This window comes from Xiphophorus hellerii, chromosome 9 (genome assembly GCF_003331165.1).
Source record: "Xiphophorus hellerii strain 12219 chromosome 9, Xiphophorus_hellerii-4.1, whole genome shotgun sequence".
Taxonomy (NCBI): domain Eukaryota; kingdom Metazoa; phylum Chordata; class Actinopteri; order Cyprinodontiformes; family Poeciliidae; genus Xiphophorus; species Xiphophorus hellerii.
The window spans coordinates 16,578,224-16,596,516 of record NC_045680.1 but is presented as its reverse complement, the minus strand read 5'-3'; the positions used below and the strand labels follow the sequence as shown (position 1 = coordinate 16,596,516).

Below are 18,293 nucleotides of genomic sequence, written 5' to 3'. Positions count from 1 at the left end.
TTAGGAGGCAGACAGGAGACATTTTTTAAGAACAATAACTTGGGAGACGTAGCAAGCTGGCACAATACCCAGGGTTTCAAAAGCGTGACAAACCCAGTGCGCCTGTCATTTGCCGCAGTGGAGAATGACCACATGAGAAATGTCGTTCAAAAAGCAAAAACTGCATTGCAACGTTCGCTCTAATTGTGACTTTCATGGTTACATGAGAGGCAGTGCTTAGCAGGAGTTAGGAGTCCCTGGGAACTGTTGTGGTGACAAGGTTGAGCAGCACAGTGCTGACCATTATGTTTAATTGTAAATCTATTCATCACTATCATATAAGTTGTTAGAAAAACATAGCAGCTGCAAATGGAAGCAGAAGATAATTTAACTTTTCAACTCATAAGAAGTTTAGAGCTGAAGGTTTTCCTGCAGCCCTGAAGACATTAAAACTGGAAGTCCATCAACTCAGGTTTCTTATAACATTTTGTTTGGTATTAGAACTCATTTCAAGCTATTTCTGTGATTAAAAAAGCAGTCAAAATCCTGAGAAACAATCTGAAACAATTTGATAAATGGCCTTTACTTCTGTAGTGCTTTATCAAAGCATTTTCCACGACAATCAGCAATTCACCCATTCACTCACTACAGGTGGAAAGCTACAAAGTAGTCACAGCTGCCCTGGGGGAGACTGATACAAATCAAGTTGCCATTCATTCGGCACCACTGAGCTCTCTGACCACCGTCAGCAGGGAAAGTGGATGAAACGATGATATGCTTGAAACAGGCAACCAGCTGGTTACAGGACAAACCCCGAGACATCACAAATACCACTTTAACGTCGAAGCAACATGAGGAAGACCCATTATAATTTAATAAAGTGATCCTTGGATGTTAACAGACATTTTACATTGACAGAGGACAGATAAGATGTGAAAACCACAGAATAATGTGTTTTATAATCAGCTAATACCTGCAGTCACCTTGATGTTACAGTTGTCTTAATGTTCACCCTCTTCTTGTGAGTTTTATTGCTTCAATACCAAAAGAGCAGAAAATGTTTTGAAAAGGAGAACTGAATAGAAAATATTAGGAACAAGACCAAAGAAAAGACCCTAGGAATGAAGTAAACTACTGTATGACAGGAAACAAAAAAAGAGGGGAGATATAATTCCAATAGGAGGGATTTGGGGGGAATATATCACCGTTACCCTACATTTCCTGTCTGGGTTGGAACATTGGACGGTAAATGGTCTTTCATTGGATAACCTTCTGCATTCACTGCTGCAATCACACCATGAAAGAAAACAGAATTTGTAGCCACAAAGCTTCCTTTATTCAGCCGAGTTATTCAACATATTTCATATCCGACCAAATTTAAATATATTTTTAAACGTTGGGATATGTCGCCTTCTCTGAACCAGTTTCACCACCCCCAATAAAACACAAGCAGGTGCAATTAATTTTATCTTCCTTGTACATTAAAATGTATTAAGCTATTTTTTCTTTTATACTTTTTTTTAATGAACCTCTGAACTGCTGAACTTTGCAAAGGCATACAAAAGGATTTTAATAATAAATCAACATAAAAATCAATAAAAATAAATTGTTGTATATTTTACAACTGAACAAAAAGCATCCGGCTCTTACATAAAACAGAAGGCTGAAAAAAAAAAAAACAACTCAAAGGATTGAGGGGAAATGTGTGAGACCCCAATTTTGACTTGATGCTCAAATACCTTGTGATATATATCCATATATTTACAAACCATTCCCTATGAAATACACACACGCATTTAGCCACCATTTGCAGCCATTATTCAGTCCCATCAACCTGTAACTCACTTGTAGATAGTAAAGCAACGCATGTTCTGCATGTGTCTCCTTGTCACACTCTAATGCAACCCAGATAAACACATCTGTACAACACAGGACACAAACATCTTTTCTGTCGCCAAACTCTCGATCATTTCATTTATTCCACAGCAGCACAGAAGACGGCAGAGTGGGTTTTCTCATGTGAACTCTTTATACTTGTTCAGTCCTGGTATGAACATGCATCTTTAGGGATTTCTTTTAAGAAGCGAGTATGGCGAATATGGTCCCTGGATGCACAATTATAGTCAGTCAATAAGAAGTGATTTAGATTACATTTGTACATTTGACCAAATTGTTTTTACAGCACAAATATAAAGATACTGGTACAATGCTGCAGGACAAACTGCCAAGTTAACACTTACAGATTTTCACCAGTGGGGTTTGCTTTATTAATGACAGTATTTTTATTTGGAAAAATAGTAAATGAATAATTACAGGTGAGGCTCTTTAGTGTATAAAAATCAGCCTAGAAAAATGGCAATAGAGTAAGGGTTCTAAGTAATTGGGTAATGTGATGCCCCAGGTCAAAAGGCATGCACTAACACTGTCTGCTCCTCTCTTACAGTGTTGAAAGCATCTGTGATTTGTTTTGTGTTGGAGCAGAGATTTTATGTGTTTAAATGTTAGATAAAGAGTTTAAGTTTAATTCAGCTAAATAATTTCAGTTGGGTCTTTTGCCCTGTTTATTTTTCTTTTACGGAGATTGTATGAAATCAGACAGGTTTCTTGTTGGATTAGACATGCTAATGAATAAGTATCTGATGAAAAGAGGATTAAATAAGTAAATTGTGAGTTTTGCCATATTTTCCTACAAAAGTTAATAAAAACCTATGTTTGACTATGATTTACTCATTATCCTCTTGCAGAGGTAGTTCAGCCATGGAAGATTATCAGGTAATTAAGAATATCTATTGATTTTATGAAAAAAATTAAGTATGTGTTGATAAAAATGTCTTCTTCTTATGTCTACATTAAAGTTATGAGAATTATGAACTCAAAAGGAGAAGATGTCAGGGAAAAGACCGGGGTATGAGAGCCTCATCCATCTCCAGAAGCAGAAGAAGAAATTCTTTAGTTTCAGCATTAGGAAAAGACAGGTTAGGTTAGATTAATTTATTTTCATTATTTGAATACTCGGTGCTGCTGAATTAGACTGTACTGACCCCTGCTACATTTTACTAATTAAAGAAGTATATAAAATTGTTTATTTAATTTGCAATAATTACATCTACACAATTATTGTGTTGCTGTAATTTCAAGTTCTTCAATTGTAGTAAAATAGTCTTACTGGATAGATCACAAATTTATCAGGGCATTTATGAGCCCTAAGTCATTTAAACAACGCCTCTGAGTCACTTAAACATACCAGGATCAGAATCGAGAGCCAGTTGTAATTGGGGGAAAGTGGTTGTTTAATGAATGTCATCTGTGAAACTGCAAGGCCAGCTGAGTTATGGAAGGAAGAGGGTTTAGCCATTAGAATCCAGTCAAGTTTTCACAGATAAACCAGCTAAATAGATTCTCTTTTAATCAAGAATAGGATAATACCCAAAAGGCGTAGAGAACTCAGTACCTGGTGGTAGGAGAGCTAGTTAGGTGTTAACCTCTCAGAGTAGGTAGTGGGTTTGGAGGGTCTTGGCACCTTGTACAACAAAAAGTAGAAGTACCAAACGTAAATACAGGAAACACATTGTGTGTTCTAAGCTAGATTAAACAGAGAGTTTAATCATCATTTTTTTGTACTGTTTCAGGTAAAATCAGAGAAATTTCCTGATTGATTTTGAGAAGATATCTTGAAAGGTTCATTGGAAAGAAACGCAACCTTTTTCTTGCTTGTTTACTCAACTATATCCCAAAATACAACATATATGGGAAGGTGTTCGGCTCAAGGTTGCATTGTACGTCTGGTGGCAGTGTCAGATTGAAATCCAATCACATTCACGACATAAACAAATTGCTGTAGCCCCTGTTTAGAACAATATTGAGACCAGTTTCCTCTCTGTACAGTTGTTTTGTTCAGTGCCTTGGTGTGATTTTTGTATTTACATCCACACAATGAAACCTCATCAAGGGAGGAAACAAAGTAGAGTTCATATTAAACTGACTAAATTCCTCAAGTGTGAAAATGCCCTAAGGGATTTGTAATATAAGTTTAAGATAGATTTTTAATGTAAAGTCTTTCAACATCTTATTTTCTCACAGTCCCTTTCTCTATTTCAGCTGCCTCACTTCATCAACAGCTCTCTGCCAGCACATGACCGTATGACTGCCATGCAGATTGACAACTACTTCCGTCAGGAGCTCATCTACAAACGCAATGAGCGAATGGCTCGACGCGTCTCTGCACTGCTGCAGAAGAATCCCAACCAGACTTTCTTTTTCGCTTTTGGAGCAGGTATAACATGTCTTTATACAACATCTGGAGTTTGCACTAATGCCGATTGTTAATTGTCAAGTAATGGCCACATTAAAACTGCTGTTCTTTAATTTGCTGGTTATGGTTTGCTCCTCTTGCAGCCAAACTCACAAAGCCATAATTGCACCAAGACCTGTCAGACTTTCTTTTTGCATTCAGTGAGGTCTTTCCAAGCAAATTGTTTTGCAGCTTGTGTGTGTTTCCATGTAATTGTGAAGAATCGAGAGGAGGTTTACTGTGGTCTGGAACAATTTCGGTTAGTGTTGATGTCTAGTCATGTTTAACAAATTTCCCGATATTTGTAATTTAAAGTAAAACTGGAAAAAATGCAGAGTGTTCTCAATTGGTCCCAGGTCTTTGGCATGCAAAGCTCATGTTCATAAAAGCAAAAGTACATGGACACACACTTGCACGGAAGTCCAGTTTACAACCAGCTCCCACCTTAGAAATGAAGAAACCATTAGCTTGTTTGTTTCAATTAGCATTCCTGGCAAATGTTGGTTAGGAAAGTATGTGTGTTTATTTGAATCAATAGATGCACATAAACAGGTGGTGTTCCTGTTTACTGTCCAACTGTGCATCACTGTTTTCGATTCTGCTAAAGGGTAGTACTCCCTCTGGGCTGTGTAGACATGGGTGTACCAACATGTGAGTGCATACAGTGTGTGCCACAGCGTATTATTACCGCAGAATGCCTGGTTCCTTCCTTTGGGTTTGTTGCTCCCAGTTCCTTTTGTGATTTTTGGACTGTTGCGCGATCCAGCTGCTAAGTGTGTGTCGTCACAGACGTAACTAAACACTGCAAGTACGCATTAGGCTTGTACTTTGGGTGTAACAGGAGGATGGATGGAAGTAATGCCACATAAATGTGTGTTATGTGAATAAATAAAGAAACGCACCAAATTTATGAAACAGCTAATTGTCAGTTGGTAGTCTGGAGGCCGTTTTAGTTTATAACTAAAAGGCCTTTGAAACTTAAGGTTAAGAAACATAGAGTGAATCTGAAGTATTTTGCAAGTTATTAAAATGAATTATTTGAATTGAAAGTGACACTGGTTTGGGTGGAATGTGACTGGATTCATTACAAATGAAACAAATTTAGTTATTTTGTATTTTAGATAAAGCTAGGCCCAAAACCATTCATACTTGTAACTATAAAAACTAGAAACACTAAGAAAAACTGAACTAAAAGAAAACAGGAACAAGATCTAACTAAGATATAAAAAGTAACACAAAATATGATAAACTAGAATGAAATGAAGCTACCAAAACAACTCAACAAACCAGGAACCAAAATAGGAAACATAAAATGAAACTTGTAAACCAAAAACAAGTCTAGTTTAAAATAAAATTTCCATTTTTATTTTGGACCAGACTTGTTTTTTCTAAGAAGCGTCCTTCTTTCATGCATGATTCCTATAAAATGTGGCTTAAATTGAAGCTGAGAAAAGTGCTGATGTTTTGATATGTAAAATATGTAGATTCCCTGGATATGAATCTATAAATAGTTTTTTTGTCAAAAAATTGCTAGAGAAGACTAAGAAAATGTCTTTTATGCTGGTCAAGAATTTAATTTTACATAATCGTTGTTATTAAAATTAGTTTGTTAAAATTTAACAAGCCGTGGTCCCTATACTATGACAATATTTCATCCTATTTGATGATTGTTATGAGTATCCCCATATTCTACAAACAAACAAGGCAATTAGTCGTCGTTTATTAAAGGGTTTAAAAATGACAGTGGCTGCAGTGTGCCACAGCAAAGAGAAAATAAAATGATGAACAGGTGTTGAAAACTTTAAACCACTTATATTCTGCTCTTCTTCGCTTTCTGTGTCAGATTTACGCAAACTCGTTGTCATGGCAACACCTCCGCTAACCCGCAGAGCAGAGGATAATATATTGACCAGAATGTGCTGCACTATAGTTAGCTTCCTGCTTTTGGAGCGGTCTCTGGTCCACTTGCATTCACAAACTGCGCGGGAGTTCACTTCAACCGAACTGAGACCAGAGTTTGCTTTTTTTTGGTCCACATCAGAGTTGATTGCACATTCACACTTCCCCAAATGACCCTGACCTTCTAGACAAATGAATTGGAGTTTGATTAAAGCAGACTCTACATGGATGGTGTGTATTCACCCTAAGATTCAGACCCTTCCACAGAGTTACTGTCAGATTAATCTTCATTTAGAAAATAATATTTTAATAAATTCAATTTAAATCTAAATAACGTTGCGCTTAACCTTGTTCCTTTAGGTTTTTGTCGTTTCCCTTGCTTCTTTTTTTGTATGTTTGTCATTAGGTTGAATAAAATTAAAAATGATTAAGTTGTTTGGGTCTTCAAATATATTGTAAATGACAACATTTTCACATTACCAGTTCGACTTTTGCGTATTGCATGTTTTAAATAGTTCAGTCAGTTTTCAGTTACAAGTTTTCTTCCTCAGCAAAGGCGCAGACTTTGAGAAGTTTTCCACCGACTCCATTTTGAGCACTCTGGAAAACTACAGTGCATCCAACCGCATGCTTTAGATGTGAACGTGTGTGTTGGGTCACCTGCAGGTTGTAGTCACTGCATGTGACAAGACTGACAGCTAGTGTGAAGTGATAGGAACCATTACATTACGCTATGCCTGCTGATTGAGCTCACACACATGTGCTTACACACATGCAAACACAAAGAGGTGCATTCAAAGGTGTATAACACAGTGCTGCTCACATTTGAGTGTGTATTTCATGATATACACAGTTGCTCTAATATCCATGTAACAACGTGAAATTTGTGTTTGAATTAGAACAGTTGGAGTTCATCTGGGTACCAAGACTCTTTTAAAACAATAATCAGATTAATGTAATTTGAGGAAATGCTTATTAATGAGTTTATGTAATATTACGACATTATGTAACAAAAATATATTCAAATATAAGCAAATAATTTATCACATGAAACCTTTACACATCTACAGAAATCAGAGCTACGAGTACTGCAAAATAAAAGAAGAGTTTAAATTCCACATATGACCACATTTTATAACTCTTGAAAAATTAAACTTGTTAAAAACAACAAAAAGCAAGTTGTTTTTAACAAGTTTCAAGTTTTAAATCAAAACAGATAAAAATCCTCAGAAATCTCTCCCACATTTTAATCCCAAATCACTTCCTTTCTCTAACGTCTCTTTTCTCAGTCCAGATCGCTGACACACGTCTTTATAGTCTTGTAAATGTCCCTACTGGTCCCACTTTCCCACTGGCCATAGCCAGCAGTGAAATTTTATCATCCAGTGATGCCTGTTTGTATTATGTGACCCAGACTCCCCAGAATCTGGCTTTTCTTATGTCTCTCCTTCAACATTTTTGGACCTTGTTCTTAGAGTGGCGATGGTTGCTGTTATATTTTAAAAGACTTTCCTCTAATAATTTCACAACAGAGAACATTCTTAGTAACAAAGGGATATAAAGAGGTGAAGCTTTGGGTGGGTAAGGGTTATGCAGACTTTAAAATAAATAGAGTCGAGGGAGACGGATAACAGGCATTTTCAGGGCAAAAGTGAGCGAAGAATAATGGTGATCATATAACATTAAATCTTTATAGTAGGATCTCAGATCACGTTAGATGGCATGTCTGTTTAGCTGAGAACAAAGCTTTATAGGGAACTTTATGGCTGACTTTAAAATAGTCATAATATGGATTACATAATATTTTTATTGTAGATGTGTTTCCTGGTGTAGACTTCCAAGTTTCTGGTTACTACTTCGTTTTTCAGTACATTTCTGCATTACGTCCATATTGATGGGCCTTGTATTGGCGATTGCTTTCAACCACTAACTTTAGAAGAAAAACAGGTCTTTTAAATATACAGATTTCAAGTCAAAGTTCTGAAAGTTACCAAGCTGTAGCAGCTCGAATGGATGAACTTTTTTCAATAACTAATAAAGATATATACTACGTCTATAAAGTGATTCAAGCAGATAAATCTCTTCTCTGCTCACCTCAGCACCTTGCATTCTGCTCTTTCCTGTACTTTGGAGAAATCTGCATTTTCTTCTTGGTTTAGAGCTTAACACAATATACATGGTTATGTTGTTGATGTTATTTCACCTATATGTTCAGTAATATTAATAACAGAAATAAAAACGCTACAGACATCATCAAAGTCTATATTTGGCTCCATTCAGAAGACAACAACCTTTTGAAGAACTTTGCATAATATGTGTTACAAAAACATTTAATATTCCTTTGGGATCAATGCAGTATTTTTTGAATTTCAGATTCAGACTAACTTTATTTTGGTAAATTTACAACATTACACAAAAAGTAAACAAAAATAAATACTACTTAAAAAACTAATTATTTATCAGAAAAGGAACAGGCTGAAGCCAAGTGTAATACGCATCAGTCTACAGTAATGAAAGACATCTACTGCCAATATTCAGTACAGACCAAAAGTTTGGACACACTTTCTCATTGAATTCAATGAGAAAGTGTGTCCAAACTTTTGGTCTGTACTGTATATATATATATATATATACATGCACCTGTATATATACGTATATATTAGAGCATTTATCAGTGTCCGGCAGTGGAAAAACAGTCAAAGATTTTTATAGAGCTCAGTTGCTTTATATGAGTTTGCGCTTAACATCAAAGATCAGTTAATGGTGAATAAACTCAAAGCTTAACACTAATTTTCTAATAAGCCAGATTAAAGGAAAGGAACCCCTTCTTTTGCAAAGAAAAAAAAAAGAATTAGCAGTTACTGAGTTCAGGCTATTAACAGCAACAGTGATTAATAAAAAAAATTCTGTTTCTTTCCTTTGGACTGTTTTGCTCCCAAAGCTTTTTGTGGTTTTTGGACTGGAGTTCTGTTACTCTATCCAGCAGCTAATTTTGTGTTCTGATTAAAGTACACATTCTAAGTATCCCTGCGCTATGTGCTCTGCTTGTGATGGTGGAATAAATATGTTAAGTCAAATTTATTAATCTGTGGGCATTCTGACCAATGAGCGTGTTATATCATGTGTTTTGAGACAAAAATGTGGCAAAAAACTTTGAAGATTTACTTTTACAAAAGAGGTCAATTAAACATGACTTTCAACATAAGACACAAAAGAAAGCCCTAAAGTAACATATTTTCAACTGTTTTAAAATTCTGACTCAAATAGCTCTGTGTTCTTTATGCAGCATACAGGAGCTTCATCTCTCATTGCTACGGATGTTCAAAAGGTGCTGTTTTCATTTCTATTAGAGAATGCGTTGAAGTTTTGAGTAATTGTAGCGACATAATTATTATTTTTTTGAGTAAGATGCTTTGAATGAACTCGATTTACCTTGTTAAAGTTTTGCATCATCTTTCTTTTTGTCAGTCTTTCATGTCATCTTTTGAGCGTCTCTTTCTCTGATTTTTTTTCTTCTCTTTTTCAACTTTGGTTCTTTTTTCACAAATTTACAAACATTGATTTTAACAGATGAAACGGTGTTCTTTCTACAAATAACTAGGAAATTAGGGGAAAAAAAACACTGGGAGTAAGTTGGAGTTTAAGACTTTTTGTTGCTTGCAGCTTATTACAGTAGCGCACTTTGTTCCCATTTGTTTTGCTGAATGTATGGAAAATGACAAGCAATGTGGAATTGAACCCTAACCAGGTGACTCATTAAAAAGCTTTTAGCTTAAAAGTGGATATGCAGCAAATTATTGTACCGTATACAACTAGAGTGCATTGTTTTGATGATGTCCAATTCATTCAGAGTTGCTGCATTTCATATCAAGATAAACAGCTTTCTTCTTATTTATAAATATTTTGTAAAATTAGCTTACAAGTGAAATTTTTATTCTGATCTACAGAATAAAAATTTGCATAATATATAAATGTGTCTAAGACATGTTGAAAGGGCTTTGTTTTCACTTAGCTGTCATTATTAAAGCAAACAGTAAATGGAAAGGGACAATTTGGAAGTCAATAGTCACTTTTGGTATATTTCAAAAAATTAAGTTACTTGACTCAAGATCTGGCAGCACATCTTCTAGTAGTTAAGGCAGTGCAGAATGGAAAACTCTGGGTAACATGCAGCTTTTGAGGAAAGGAAAAAGCCAAGACACACTGGCAACAAACATGACAATGATGTAGGACATTGGTGTCCCGATCCAGTCCTTATGGGCCGGTGTCCTGCCAGTTTTAGACTTGTCTCTGCTCCAACAAAGCTGGCATGCTAACTACCTTGTTAGCATGCCAGAGTTCTGCTAGGCTTGCTAATGAACTATCATTTGATTCAGGTTTGTTGAATCAAACTAAAACATGCAGGATTCTGGCCTTTCAAGACTAACTTTGGACACCACTGATGTAGGAACCACTCAAAGCACTTTACGCTAGAGTAACACTCACCCAATTTCACCCCTTCACACACCAACATGCAGATCAGTGGGAGGAGGAATCTGGAATTAAAACCCCAATTTTATTATTGCAAGAGGACTATTCCTATTACTAAGCCACATTTGCCCAGTTATTTGACAGTAATATACCAGGAGTCTCTCTTGGGCTAAAATGTTGGGCTTCTGTCAACGACTTTAATTGACATTTTACATTTGTGATTATCCACAAATTGACAACACTGGTAAAAAAGGAAAATTCCATAGTTAAACTTAACTCAAATGTAACATGTCACACTCTTAGGCAAATAAATTTGAGGATAAATTCTACAGACTAAAATAAACGTTAGTGTAATGCTGGTTGTAAAAAGAAAAAGAAAAGAAAAGAACCCCTCAAATGTGCATGTCACACTGTCTAGAATACTGGTAGCTAAGTCCTGCTTCTCACTAGATCTAGAAAGAGGCAGATGCTTGTTAGGATGAGAAAACTATTACACAGAACCCGCTACCTTTGGTCACTTGGATGAGCTAAAAGTAAAGTTCTGAATCAATTTAAATGTGAACATATTAAACAAGCAGGCAATATCAAGTTTTATCAAACAATAACTTAAATCACAGGTAAGTGCCCAACTTCCTGCAGTGTATTGTGTGGATGATGAGCTTACACGGCTACATGTTCTAATGAAACACACTAGCTGACTGATACACTTGGCTTGTTTAAGAAGCACCACAGTTGAAAATTGGAAGAGGTAGAACAGTTCATCAGACCACACCTCTTAACATTTTGTGTAATTCACATTACTGGACTCCAAGTGGTTCATTCCACTTTATATAAAGTTATATCACAAGCAACCATTCACTACCATGGCAAATTGCACCCAATGATCAGAGTACCTTTATTCACCAATATGGGGAGTGAAAGAAAGATCCCTGATACTGCATGGAAAGCAGCTGGGAAATCTTGAACATTGTCTAGTTAGAATATCACTGTGCATTACCAAGCTGATCTTAATCAGGCATTTATTTAAGTTTTTCCATGTTCCTCCTTTGTTTATTGGCCTTTGTATCTGATCCTGTGCAGCACTATGGTCACCACTGTTCATTCTTAAGATCATGTAATGGGGGCTAATCGGGATAATCCACTACAGCATGACCAAACGTTCAAAAGGCCAAATAAGTGCATCACACTTTCCTCCTTGACAAACTGTCACAGCATTACCACATAATAACAGTTAAATATGTAGCTTACAAACTTTTTATGAAAGCTCAATGAACACTTTTCCTTGTTCATTATAAGCCTCAGTTGTATATGTCAGTGTGTTCTCAGTTCATTGGGTCACAAAAAAAAAATCTGTAATTTTACCCAAACGCACATGTGAATTATCTGTGCTAAATAGTGGAGCACTTCAAGGGCAAACAATGTGTTGTTGGAGTTCCACGATGTTCTTCATCAGGTTTTCATTTGCTGCTGCTGCAGCCCATCCTTATTGAAAACATCCCCTGGAATTTCCTTACGGTGCACTTACACACAAGTGGCTGTGTACATTCCAGACAAAAAGAAAGAGTCATATGATTCGCAGATATTTATCGCCAAAATAGTAGCCACTGTCAAAAGTGTAGCTTTTTTGGTTTGGAAGTCTGGGATTTTAGAGTTATTCTCTTTTTTTCAACCATTGAGAGTAAATTGTACAGACAGCATGGGTCCATCTGTTTTAGGTCCCTTTGTGGCATTGTGGTGTCGAGGTGATGAGTTGGGGAGAGAGCCTGCCTGCAGAGCGTGTCACTCTGTGACTCTTCCCCTCTCAGGCCATAGTTGCCTTTTCAGCCCTTTTCCGCATCTGTTTGTCTGCCGTTGTGTCTCAGCCTTCACTTCAGTCTGTTTGCAGCAAAACTTGGCTTTCTGCTTGTCTATCAGTGTCTGTCTTATGTCTGCTTTCTTAATCCTTCACATATGTGTCGTTTTCATCTCTAAAGATTCCACCATCCCTTTATTTTGTCCACCTCTGTCTGACTTCATGTAGTCTTAACTTTCACATAGCTAGTGGTCAAGCAGTGCAAATTATTGTAGTGATTTTCTTATTACAGTTTGGTCCCAACACATACACTGAACGAATATAAACACAACATTTTTGTTCCCATTTTTTGTGAGCTGAACTCAAAGATTTAAAACATTTTCTATATACACAAAATAAGAATTTCTCCCAAATATTGTTAACACATCTGTCTAAATCTGTGATAGTGACCTGTGATATGCCACATCACAGGTGGAGCACATCACCACCTGTGATGTTGGATGATTATCTATGCAAAGGAGAAATGCTCACTATCACAGATTTAGAGATGTGTGAACAATATTTGAGAGGAATGATTGTTTTGCGTATATAGAAAATGTTATAGATGTGCTCAGCTCATCAAAAATGGGATCAAAAACAAAAATGTGTTGTCTTTTTATTTTTGTGTAGTGCATCTAGAGTTTATTGTTGAATATTGTTTTCTAAGGGGGTAATCTTCTATCCGGCTCCAGTATCAGTGTTGAGCTGCAGCTTAAAGCTCAGTGACTTCATTTCTTAAGTGATGTGTTTGGAATGTGAATTTTTTGAACAAATTGGTTTGGACATGTGGTCAAGGTGTGACACTCATGTTTTCCAGCAACATCTTCTGCTCTCTTTGAATTAGTGTGCTGGAAAAGATTGGCGGAAATAGCAAACTTAAAAAAAAACTTCCCAAGGCTTTTTACGTGAAACATGGAAATACCTTTTGGGAATAAGTTGTTGTATTACAAATTCAGGCAGAAACATATCTGACGAGTCTTCTACGTTTGTCTTCCTTATGGGGGACATCTGGATGTGTTGTGTGCTTTGGCTTCCTAAAAACTAGATATGCATGTTAAATAACCCCATATCAGAAACTTGAGGGAAGCCTTGAATTGCTACTGTGTAATGTTTAAGACAATAAAGTATTGTGATTTGTGATTGCAGTATCAGTATATTATGCACCCAGGGCTGTCGGGAGATGTAGTGTTTCTCTAAACACTAACATGTTTTAAGGAATTTTGTCAAAATGACTGCACTGTACTCATTGTGTTAATGGAGAAACAACTGACCGTTACAGGAAAACCGTTTATCCGCCGTCATCGATGGCCATGCTAACTCCATTTAGCAGGTGGAAAGTCATAGTGTTTAAGTTTTTTTTTCCTTTATAGTTGTGCATAATTTAAATCAGAATTGTGATCGAGAAATTCTATGAATAAAAAATACACATTTTTTAGCTTATTCCTTCATTTGAGCTTTAAGTTAGCCTAAATATAGTATTTAATAGGAAATAAATAATGACAGCACATGTGACATCCTCCCTCTGTTTTTTTTTTCTTTTTCACTTATTGGGGCCTGCCATGCAAAGCATTGGCAGGAACCTATTGCTATTCTCCCAATTCTTTATTTTTCTTCCGTAACCGTTAATGCGGCTCATACCGCTGCGTGCACACCTACAAATGAGGTATCAAAACGTGCAGAAAATTCACGCCATTGGAGCTATTATTTGTGGTGGGATTTGGGCTTAACGTGGCGACATAATTCGCAAAAAACTATGAAAAAAACCCCATTATAAGTCAATGGGAAAAATCCTAGAAATACCCTATTTTTGAGGATTTTCTGTGTCGTCACAAATTCACCTAGAAATGCCATTCAAATTTCATTTTGTAGATACGTCTGTGATCTCTTCGAAAGTGAAGACGGCTCGTCGATACCAGTTACGGTTTGTCCACAATTTGCCTCTAAGCGACCCAAAGTTTCTCATTTTTCCTAAAGTTAGAGTGCGTCTCTGGCTGCTTAGAGTGGGAGATCAAGACAACTTTTTCCACCCAAATCATTTTTGAAATCGCCATCACGCCCACAAATATCGCACGATTAGTATCAAAATCGGTCCTCACATTGATACGCCTGTCTGCTCCGGTAAAATGTTTTCGAAATTTATCTAGACCGTACGGTTTTCTGTCACGGTGCTTCAGAGCAAAGTCATGCGACAGGATTTTCTGAGGCTCTCAGGCTCTTTCACTAACAGTTCACACCTTGGTGAGAAACTTATTTAACATAGCAACGGAACTCAAGAGGCTATTGGCTGCTGATTAGGACTACAAATACGCATCGCTGTAGTTCTATCTATCCTCAGTTGAAACAGATCAGGACTGAGAACTGGCCTTTAGAACTACTTGCTGCTATGGGCTGTATATAACTGATTTAACTCAGTAACTGTTACACATGGGATTAGTTTGGAACTTTAAAATTAAGCATATTGAAAATTTCAAAATAAAAGCCCTGAATATTTTTACATGACGTAATTGCTCTTTTTGGCTTTATTTGACTTTTCCATCCAAAGCACTGTTACACATGGGAATAGTTTGGCCCTCTGAAATTAAGCATACTGAAAATTTCAAAATAAAAGCCTTGAATATTTTTACATGAGACTATTGCTGTTTTGAGCATTATATAACTGATTTTATCCAATGACTGTTATTCATGGGATTAGGTTGGCCCTTTGAAATGAAGCTTAACAAAAATTTCAAAATAAAAGCATTGAATATTTTTACATCATGTAATTGCTCTTTTTGGCTTTATTTGACTTTTTCATCCAAAGCACTGTTACACATGGTATTAGTTCGGAACTTTAAAATGAAGCATACTGAAAATTTCAAAATAAAAGCCTTGAATATTTTTACATCAACTACTTGCGTTTTCAGCATTATATAACTGATTTAACCCAATGACTATTACACATGGGATTAAAATAGACTGTTTTGCATGAGCAGCAGATAGATCCTCTATTGCACATGTGTCAAACTCAAGGCCCGCGGGCCACATGTGGCCCGCTACGTCATTTTATGTGGCCCTCTCCCCCCTACCACCGTTTTACAGCCCCATTGATTGACTTAAAATAGGTTTTGAGCACGAATTGACTACAAACTACATATCCCATAATGCCTTCCGATTCTTACCAACCAACATTACGGCTTCTCGCCACTAGAGTGCAGCAGAGTCACCTCAAGCTGATTATTAATTTTCCCAGCGAATAAAACTGAAACATCGACAAGCTAACAAGCTAAAGAGCGAAGTCCCGTGAAGTTTCAATCGAGGACTTTTACCGTCTACTGCCCCCTGATTTGATGCCACAGCTTCGACTCCATGCAGCTCGTGTTTTGTCCACGTTTGGAAGCACCTATCTGTGCGAACAGATGTTTTCAATAATGACTTTAAACAAGACCAAGCACAGATCGCGCATTACTGACGAAAACCTACACGCCGTTTTGCGGATTGCCACAGAATAGAACTAAAACCAGACATCGACGAACTGACCAGGGGAAAACGGTGCCTGACATCCGGCCAGAAAACATTGGTAAGCACAAACAAACTACATTTAAATAGAATGAATGTAAAACCAAAACTCAGTATACTGGAATATGCATATAGTTTATTGATTTTGCTTGTGTTTTGTTTATTTACAGAACACAACACAATGAGGATGTGTGTGAGTTGGTGACAGGGTGAAGAGGGATCAGCGTTGTGTTCAAGGACAGGCAACGTCACCTCATTGTTTTGTTCTTATGTGAAATGCATGTTCGTTGTGTAATAAATAACGAAAAAGTTTTGTGAATGAAGTTGAGAGTTAATATCAAAACTTGTTTTTTATTATTTGTCTGCTTATCTTCAAAGCAGACAAAGAATAATTTTCCCAGCGAATAAAACTGAAACATCGACAAGCTAACGAGCTAAAGAGCAAAGTTTAGCTGAGCAGTTTAAAAATACTGAGCATATTTTTAAACTGCTCAGTTTAAAAATACTGTAATTTTTAAACTGAGCAGTAATTTTACATCCATGCAAACTCAAATGTAATATTTAAAACTTGAATACATAAAATCAGTTATTTAACAATATGAGGTGTTGTTTAAAAATAAAAAAGATAGCAATTTCTTTTTATTGCAGAGACATTAGATTCTTAAATTTATGGTATTCTTTAAATGTTGTAATTTTGGTTCATTGTAAACTTTACCTGTAAAAAGTTTGTAGAAATCTTTAACATAAGGTCAATATATATTTTTAAACTGTAATATGTTGTGTGTGTGCATTATTGAAAATTTATATTTGTGACAATCATTAGGTAAATGCTAATGAACTGCCTTCCTGCAGTTTATGAGCATTGAACTGTTACTAAACAGTTCAATGCAAGGTTCATTAGCGTTAGCATTTTAGCTTCAATAAGCTATTAGCTATTTATTTTACTTTTTAGCAATGTTTAGTATACTGAATGGAGTAAATCAATTACAGAAAATATCCTAGTGATTTCCCACATACTGATGAAAGCAATGACGCTAACATTAGCGTTTCTGCTGATTTTAGCTGATATACTTACTTTATAATACTGAATGGTGCACGTCCGCCTTACTTAACGTTCTTGCGATTCTCCGCATGCCACTGATTACGTTGCGGCGTTCTTTAGCATCGATGCCGATTTGTAGCGTGACAACGCCGGGCCCAGACCCACGGGCGCGCCTTGGCAGGCCCCGGCTAAATTTCTTCCGAAATTTTTTTTCATCCTTAACCGTTAATGCGGCTCATACCGCTGGGTGCACACCTACAAATGAGGTATCAAAACGTGCAGAAAATTCACGCCATTGGAGCTATTACTTTTGGTGGGATTCGGGGTTAACATGGCGACATAATTCGCAAAAAACTATGAAAAAAACCCCATTATAAGTCAATGGGAAAAATCCTAGAAATACTCTATTTTTGAGGATTCTCTGTGTCGTCACGAATTCACGTAGAAATGCCATTCAAATTTAATTTTGTAGATACGTCTGTGATCTCTTCGAAAGTGAAGACGGCTCGTCGATACCAATTACGGTTTGTCCACAATTTGTCTCTAAGCAACCCAAAGTTTCTCATTTTTCCTAAAATTAGAGTGTGAATCTTCCTGAGTGCCCCTCTGCTAGAGTGAGAAATGAAGACAATTTTTCACCCCAAAATAATTTTGAAATCGCCATCACGCCCACAAATATCGCACGATTGGTATCAAAATCGGTCCTGACATTGATACGCATGTCTGCTCCGGTAAAATGTTTTCGAAATTTATCTAGATCGTACGGTTTTCTGTCACGGTGCTTCAGAGCAAAGTCATGCGACAGGATTTTCTAGGCTGTCTGAGGCTCTGTCACTAACAGTTTACACCTTGGTGAGAAACTTATTTAACATAGCAACGGAACTCAAGAGGCTATTGGCTGCTGATTAGGACTACAAATACGCATCACTGTAGTTCTATCTATAGTGGAATACTCAGTTGAAACAGAGCAGGACTGAACTGGCCTTTAGAACTACTTGCTGCTATGGGCTGTATATAACTGATTTAACTCAGTAACTGTTACACATGGGATTAGTTTGGAACTTTAAAATTAAGCATACTGAAAATTTCAAAATAAAAGCCTTGAACATTTTTAAATCAGGTAATTGCTCTGTTGAGCATTATAATTGATTTAACCCAATGACTGTTATACATGGGATTAGTTTGGACCTTTGAAATGAAGCATAATAATAATTTCAAAATAAAAGCCTTGACAATTTTTACATGAGATTATTGCTCTTTTCAGCATTATATAACTGATTTTATCC

The 18,293-nt window shown here is 36.5% G+C and overlaps 1 protein-coding gene across 1 annotated transcript in view; it reads left to right on the top strand.

Moving 5' to 3' along the window:
• trabd2b (TraB domain containing 2B) overlaps positions 1 to 18,293 on the top strand; it is a 91,308-nt gene that overhangs the window by 49,087 nt on the left and 23,928 nt on the right. The window contains exon 4 of the mRNA XM_032573231.1: positions 4,078 to 4,252. Coding sequence (XP_032429122.1) covers positions 4,078 to 4,252 — 175 coding nt within the window. The remainder of the gene's footprint in view (positions 1 to 4,077; positions 4,253 to 18,293) is intronic.